The following is an 8,391-nucleotide window of genomic DNA, read 5'->3' on the forward strand; positions in this document are numbered from 1 at the left end:
CATGCAAACAAAAAATCCTTGCATGATCAAGAGTCAAAATCACTAAGAAAAAGGAAAATGAAATTTACGACTCAAATCACAAAATTGATCGGTTGGAATGGTAGCTCTTAACGTTAGGATCACCTAGACACCTCCTGATCGTCGAACAGATACTCCAAAAGTGAGAAAGAGTAGAGAGAAGTGAGAAAACTCAAGAAGAATAGTGTTATAGAGAAATAGAAGTATTTTAGATAATGAACCGAGCTTTAAAAAATTGTATTTATATTATAAGATTATTTTATAATAAAATACTCGATTTCATTATTTTAATACACATATTTACTCTAATACTCTATTTTTTAAGTTCTTATATTATATAATATATATATATATATATATTATATACTAAATTTAATTATAAAAAATAATGTAAGCATATTAATTTAATTTTTATTACTTTAATAATCTTAAATAATATTATTTTTATAGCTTTTATACTAAATTAACTACAATTGGCCATATGAAGAAAGAAATTTCAAATATTTTAAAGTAGCAAAATATTTTGCAAAAAAGAAATAAATAAATAAAAAAGATACAACAGTATTTTCATACATTTAAAATATAAATAAGTATTTTAAAATTAAATGAAAATTTATAATCTTAATCTAGAATTGGATTAAAATATGTCAGAAATTATTAAAGCACTAGTTTACCAAATTAAATAACTCTTCATTCAATTATTCTATTATGTTCCTTTATAATAGATATATGCTACGAGTGTGTGTTTCTATATATATATATATATATATTCAATATTTTTTTAATTGGAATGTGTTAATAGCCTATATAATAAAATTAGAAGGAAAAAGAACCCACGATGTGCTCTTTTGTTTTGATAAATTCAATCAATTATAGTTACTTTTTTTTATAAATTTTCTTATTTCCCCCCTTATATTATAATTTCAACACATAGTAACAACTTAACAAATGTAATAACTAGGTTAAGACTATGCGAGAAATACTTACAACAACGAAACAGAATTTTTTTTTTACTTGTGATCTATAAAAAATTTTAACTAGGTTAAGTCTATTGTCTTAAAATTTTAAATTAAAGATATTATTAAATTCTTTTACTTAATTAACTTGTGATCTATAAATAAATTCTCTTATCTCTTACCATAATACACATGTATTGTGAAAGTCTAAAATTTTTATTTAAGAAAAAAAAAGAAAAAAAGGAAAAAATACAAATTTCGTCTTTTGATGAAAGAAAAATAAAAGTTAAGTATTCCAACTTCCAAAAGCCTTTATGAACAGCATTTTTTGCTATAAAATAAATATTAAATTGAAAGGGACAACTTGGGCAAGAAAAAAATATCTCTAATTGTTTGATGGAAAAAGGATTTGAAAATAAAGAGGATAGATTTAATTAAGTCAGTTAGATAAGAAAAAGATAGAGGAGATAATCTGATAGTATGAGTCCCATCAGTAATTTTATGTTTTACTTTTCATATATTTGTACTAATTTATTCACCTGTTTGTTGTGTTTTTCTTTTTTTCTTAATAAAAACATTTGACTTTTATTTATTTTTATTTTATTATATTGTTTCTACCATTAGAGCGTAAGATAAACACAACAACTTTTTATATAAAAATAAAGAATACATTTATTATATATATTTAATGTTTACATGATAATTATATGATTATTACATTAAAAACATTAAATTACTTTAAAAGCATCTTTCATGTAGGTATCTTATTTTAAGAAACAATAATTTAATTTTTTTGGAACAGAAGTCTACATTTCTTTTATCGATAGTAAAGAAAATATTAGAAAGAGATAAAATGGTTATCTCAACCCCATACAAAAAAATAAATAAGAAAGAAAATTATCTAGTAACCTCCTCTAGGAATATGAATGACCATGAATTATAGGAACAATATTTATTAGTTACCTAATTTATAACAATTCTTTATTTATTTTGTTACCAGATAGATATTCATTTAAAAAATAATAGTAGATTTTAAAAAATTACGTAGATATCCGTAGATACTCGTATTTTAAAATAAAACATTTTATAAATTTTTAAAATAAAATTTAAATAAAAGTATAAAAAAGAAATATAATATAAATTAAATATAATATAAATTAAATTTAATGAAATACAAATTAAATTTTAATTTTAATTAAATTTAACTCAATAAAATATAAATTAAATTTTAATTTTAATTTTCTTGTAAACAATAAATAAAAAAATATTAAAATATAGGCTATTAACCATGGATAATAGATAATCCCGAGTATCAATCATTTCTACTCCTAAAAAGGTGTTTGTATATAGAAAATTGTAAAAAATTGTTAAAAGGTATTTGTTTATAATAAAAAATGTTATTATTTTTAACTAGAAATTGAATAAATATTTTAATTTGAAACAAAAGTCGGTGTAAATAAAAATCATAAAAGCATGAGTTAATATGTTTTCACTGCTAAAATACATTTAAGATTTAGTTAGTCAAATATTATGCGTGTCTATGACGACTATGTTTTGATAAATAAGACATCTAAGACAAATATTTTAATTTGTTATACAAGTAATTAAAATCTAAAATATAAAAACATTAATTGGTTATTATACATTGCTAGGACGTGTATTGGAATATTTCTATTTACGTCGTGCAATAAGAAAAAGGAATATGAAGATATTGAAAATCGAAATATTTGCATTAAAAGATGGAAGACAACGATTTGATAATAACAATATAACGATGAATATTTGAATTTATATATTCATGGAAATTGCCTTGAGCTGTAATATTTTCCTTTCTAAGTATGCGACAAACGAATGCATGTGTTTCAAAATGTAACCATCTTTTAAATTTAATTCACAAGTCATGCTTTGCCTCTCTTATCACCATATATTATAACATTATGCTTCTATTTTCTGTAAGGCTACAACTATGACAACGATTGCATAATAAGAACCATCATCAATAATCAAATACATATGCTTATATAGAATTTTTCTTCAGCTGCAACTTTTTCCCTTCCAAGTATATATGCAGAAAAAACATGCATTCTTCTGTTCCTATTCTCCTATCTTCTAAATCAGTACCTGCATATGTCACTAAAATTTCTCTTACCTATCCTTTCATCTTCCAACAAACTCTATAATTCTCTTACTGTTATTACCATTACATTACAACCGCTTTAACGCTGTGTAATCTAATTAATGACCTAATAATTGGTTTAAAACTGATAAGTATTAATTAACAGTAATTACCTATTCCTCTATTTATACCATGCCCTTTCAGTTCACATCACAGCACCCCTCAAAGGAAAATAGCATCATTTGTCTCTTTACGAATTCAAAGCTCACACCATGGCCAAATCAACTTCTTCACTTGTTTTTCTTTTCATTTTTCCTCTGCTCCTCTCATGCAATAACTTGGGTAATTAATTCATGGCTTCCTTCCATGTGAATTATCCTTTTACAATTTCCACTGAAAGTTCATATTATCTCTCTCTCTCTCTATATATATATATATATATATATCTACGTTAATACAACTTCTGTTTTTTCTGTTGACTAAGTTCCGATAGTGCTTAGGATTGCATGAAATTTTACTTCATTTTGACCATCTTAAATGTTTGATTAATTGGTTGACTTGTGCAGGAAGGAATGTGAGGTTTGCTCATGGATTGGTGAAAACTCATCACATTAATTGAGTAAGTATCTTCTGCATATCAATATGGAAGAAAGCTCATTGTTTGTTTCAAATACAGGAAGCCCAGAAGAGTTGGTGTGTGGCAAAACCTTCATCGAGTGATTCAACACTGGAAAACAACATTCAGTATGCTTGCAGCATCTTGGGTGATTGCAAGATGATCCAGCCAGGTGGATCCTGCTTCGACCCCAACAATCTGTTGAACCATGCTTCTGTTGTCATGAATCAGTACTATGCATTCAGCGGTGGAAATGGTTGGAACTGTTACTTCGCAGGATCAGGTCTCATAGCTGTCAGTGACCCAAGTAAGCTTATAAACATTACATGTTCCTTTATTAGAAAATGGGAAGAAGTGTAACATGTGTTTATTTGAGGATTTTGTTGAAACATGTTTTGTGTCTGTTTTGGGATTCTGAGCTAGTTCATGTTGTTTTCTTTGTCTGCAGGTTACGATAACTGCAAGTATGCTTAGAGGGAATAAACCTAAAGAAGTTATATATATTTTTACTCCACAGGCTATGTTTGATTTCAGAAGTTTATTATAGTGTAGGTACTGTAATGAATAGGAAGTTCATTATTCAGTACTCTGATCTTTCTATTTCACTAAGTTATGTTTAGTTTTTGTGTGTATTTGGTTGCTTAATGAAAAATACAATGATTCAGTTATGAGGTTACACATTGACAAAGAACGAAAAAAATGATTTGATAGGGGCATTCCGAGAATTGAACTCGGGACCTCTCGCACCCTAAGCGAGAATCATACCACTAGACCAAATGCCCGATGTTTGTATGTTTTAAAAGTAAAACATTTAAATATGTTACTCCGTTTAATTTTATAAATGCAAAGATTAAAATTAAAATATCAGTTGTCAAACCCGTCTTAGTTTTCATTATGTTTGAAATAATTAAGATGTGAAATTAATTTAAAATGTCTTAAAAGTAAAAAAAAAAAAATTATCTCAAGAATATACGTAAAATCAACTATGACAAGATGATGATCATTATTGCAATAAACAAAATTACGCTCCATAAGTTTTAATTGAATGTAAATTCATATGGATTTACACTAATTTCTTTTTTAAATTTTTGATAGAAATGAAAATATCACCATTGCATTGGTATGAAGAATTAGAATTGCCATTTATATCACACTCTATCATGTGGCTCTTAGTTACACTTTGAGTTTTGAAAAATTACCATTGAAAAGCATTTTTTTCACTGGATACTTTAAAATTTCTCTTTGGAAGTCTTTGGAAAATGAACAATTTAAATTTGTGCTACGTGCATAAAAAAAGTTTTGAAAAAAAATTATTCCCTCTTTTATTTGCATTTATTGGATAACTTGAATATTTATCTGTTGTTAATTATTAATAACGACGGGGAAAGAAAACTGAAGGAACTAGGAATCAAATCAGTAACCCTCACGAACCAGGAATAAAAAACGTTTTGTCTTTGGAAATTACTAATTGTTGTTATTAAAACAGGTACTTGGAATTTCTAATTCAAATTTTTAGAGAATGGTTTAATTAAAAATATTTTTGATACTGCATCTCCATGAGCTTTTTATTTATTTCAAATTGTATAACTTGGAGTAAATTTTGTATGTTTCAGATTTTATATTTCAGAATACAAAGTAAAAAAGCGTATTTCAATTTACTTTTTTAAACACAAAATTTATATTCCTAGCATGTGTGACGTCCAATTATATTGAAAAGCATAGACGTCATCATGCATAATATAGGAAAACACTAAAGAGTAATTAAGATTATAGTCATCTTCAAAGTAACTCCATAACTTAAGCTTAAATGAAATAGGGTCTAAATTGGAAGCTTAAAAAGAAAAGTGTTCCAAAATATAGGAAATAACTAATAACGCCCTAAGAAGACTAGACAACAACATTGTCTTCATTTTCCAAAGCTGTCTCCAAAAGAACCTTCTCGTCATCTGCTCCCATCCAAGTGGATGATCATCGCGAAAGGAATCATACACAAACAACACAAACAAGCAAGGGTGAGTTAGGTATAAAAAGCATGTTATTCAATCACACACGACATGCATAGTTCACTCAAAACATGGTAAAATGACATCACAAGACTTGTTGCTTTATAAACCGACTCATCCGGACTAGAATGATTGTCGAGCTATGGCGGGTTATGCACTCGTGGTGGCCTCTACTGCTTTGCAAAGCCGTTGCCAATGGGTTCCACCCAACCACACTCACGAGGTTAGTCCGTTCTGCGTCCTGGAGCATACTGGAAGCTTCAAAGACTAGGACCTCCTGCTACTACTCACCACATGATTCAATCATCTCTACTTGAGAATGATTGATCATTGTAGTTTCAGGAAAACCCCCAAAACTGAGCTGCCATGCAATCATTCTACACACTGAGGCACCACCATGAATCCTCACCTTGAGGCCATGGAATTACGTCCATTACACCTTCTTGTTACATTCAACCATCAAACATGTCTCAACAATTCATCCAAAATGTACTATATGTTCTAGACTCCAATTGCCCAATTATAATGCATCACTTCCCTTCACACTAACCTGAAACAGTACATGTACACTCACCCACTACTCATATTGACTGTTTTATAGTGTTCTTACTCCAGACCAAAAATTCATTACAGCCAAAATCTCATCCAAGTCAAACAATGTTCAGCACACCATGGTTACACAACTTCCACACATCCAACAGATACAAATCAACATGCTCACCACAAAAATATAACTCAACAGTAAACAATCATAAATTATCAAGCATACACATCATATAATTCAAACAAAACATAACTAGCTCCCCTTACCCGGTTTCTCCAAGCACAACTAACTGAAATTGTCCTAGCAGTACCCTTGACAGCACAAGAGCTCAACCTGACCCTACAAACCATCAAAGTGGTGACAACATCAGCTCTTAGAGCTTTATTTGGCAGAAAATATGAAGATGAAGCCCCGCTAGTAACATGCAACCAGTGACGTCGCATGCCCTAAGTTCAAAGACAGTGAAAGAGAAGGGGAAGAATGACTTACCGGTCGGAATGAAGAAAACGTTCGGTAGAAATGAAGCCCTCTACGCAGCGGAATCTAGAGAGAAGTCAGAGAAAACCTTTAGGGCAAAGGGTTCTAGAGAGAGAAAGAAAAGAGCTCAGAAAAATGAAAAAGAACTCTGATGAGCCCTTCCTAAGATTAAGCTGGCCTTAGGCTGATGGGCTTAGCTGCCCTACATAAGGCCGAATGACCCCTTATTCATTTTACACAAACCTTTACAGGAAGGGTATTCATTTTACATTAATATCTACTACTTAGAGAATTTAATGGTATTTGTTATAATTCTTTGAAATTTAAATCCAATTGCGGTGATGTGAGAAATTAGTTGTTTTCATTATATTTGATAGGTTTAATGAGTTTGAAAGATCTATTTATGCGTGTGTGAATTAGCTTCTCGTATTTTTAAAAAACTCAATTGGATCCTTATGTAAAGTTCAGTCAATTATAACATTTCTAATTGTTTCGCACCACATTAAATTTATTTCCGGGTCTCATCCATGGCGTCTCTTCTCTACTGCAACAGCCTTTCCATCTCCCCATTACCTCCGCAACCCACGCACCACCCCAAATCCATTGTCCCCCAACCCTAAACATCAAACACTCAAAACCTTCACGTTACAGTGTGCGCCTAGGTGAAGGATCTGCTACTACTCCGCTCCCAAGAAGAAATGCCCTCTGCAATCCCTCCAAGATGCCGATCCCGAACTCCTCCGCTACTTCGACAAGCTCGGCGTTCCTCTCAACGAGCAGAAGCGTCTCGCCAACATCGCCGTCGACGCCGTCCTCGACAGCGTCTCCATGGCCACCACCCACCGCAAGGGCTTGTTCCATCTCTTCTGGGTATAATTCCCTATGTAGGGATTGATCTCACTGTATATGACACCTTGAAAGATATATCTAAGAGATACATTCTTCATGACAGTGGTATGATATTACCGCAACGATATTATCTCTTGAACATAATGATTTTATTTGACCAGTTTGTATTTTTTTAATTAAAAATTAACAGTTCTAAAAGTATTGAAACTTAAAAAGTTCTATTATTTTTTCTCCTTCACAGAACCTGGTCCTCTAGTACAACTTGGATGTTGGACAATTTCAGGTGCTCTTGGAGCCACTTGTGTCTATCCGCTGCAGGTTATTAGGACAAGGTATAAAGTTGTGTCAGTAGTAATGTTATTTCTCTGCTCTCTTTCGCCCAAATGGAAATATGGATTGTGGGGGAGGGAGGCATCAGTTTTGTTCTTTTACTCTAGGTTTCTTATTGATCCTTTCTCTGGGCTCTTTGTTGACATATCTTACAAGGGAATGTTTGATACATTACGTATATGATTTATGAATACTTGAAGAAGAATCTAGATGTTGAGTAGAGTCATAGTTAAACTGGCTAATTTCAAATATTATAAAGCCTGCTGGTGACGAAGAACAGAGAGTACTAGTCCTGTAGGTACTATTACAGATAGTCATTCTTTTGAGGATATCTTAAAACACGATTTTGTAGTCAGAAAGTTTTTCCCTTTGCTTATCTGAACTAAAATATTGAGAAACTAGGTTTTTCACAAAGGAAGATGGAAACTTGATTGATGCCTAATGACAAAAGGACTTCATAAAACTTATGCTCCATCATCAAA

At 30.6% G+C, this 8,391-nt stretch overlaps 1 protein-coding gene, 1 long non-coding RNA gene and 1 other non-coding gene across 3 annotated transcripts; 2 read left to right on the top strand and 1 right to left on the bottom strand.

Moving 5' to 3' along the window:
• Positions 1-3,299: 3,299 nt before the first annotated feature.
• Positions 3,300-4,384, top strand: LOC124849114 (major pollen allergen Ole e 10-like). The gene is made up of 4 exons (XM_047326988.2): positions 3,300-3,432; positions 3,657-3,685; positions 3,767-4,013; positions 4,155-4,384. The coding sequence occupies exons 1-4, from the start codon at positions 3,363-3,365 to the stop codon at positions 4,178-4,180; spliced, it is 372 nt and encodes a 123-aa protein (XP_047182944.1). The 5' UTR covers positions 3,300-3,362; the 3' UTR covers positions 4,181-4,384.
• Positions 4,385-4,416: 32 nt separating this feature from the next.
• On the bottom strand, positions 4,417-4,488 carry TRNAP-AGG (transfer RNA proline (anticodon AGG)). The gene has a single exon. It is a non-coding gene; the product is annotated as a tRNA-Pro (tRNA).
• Positions 4,489-6,759: 2,271 nt separating this feature from the next.
• Positions 6,760-8,114, top strand: LOC124849121 (uncharacterized). Its single transcript, XR_015785832.1, has 2 exons — positions 6,760-7,684; positions 7,821-8,114. It is a non-coding gene; the product is annotated as an uncharacterized LOC124849121 (long non-coding RNA).
• Positions 8,115-8,391: the final 277 nt, after the last annotated feature.

This window comes from Vigna umbellata, chromosome 1, assembly GCF_029865625.1.
Source record: "Vigna umbellata cultivar VRB3 chromosome 1, Vumbellata_1.0, whole genome shotgun sequence".
Lineage (NCBI taxonomy): Eukaryota > Viridiplantae > Streptophyta > Magnoliopsida > Fabales > Fabaceae > Vigna > Vigna umbellata.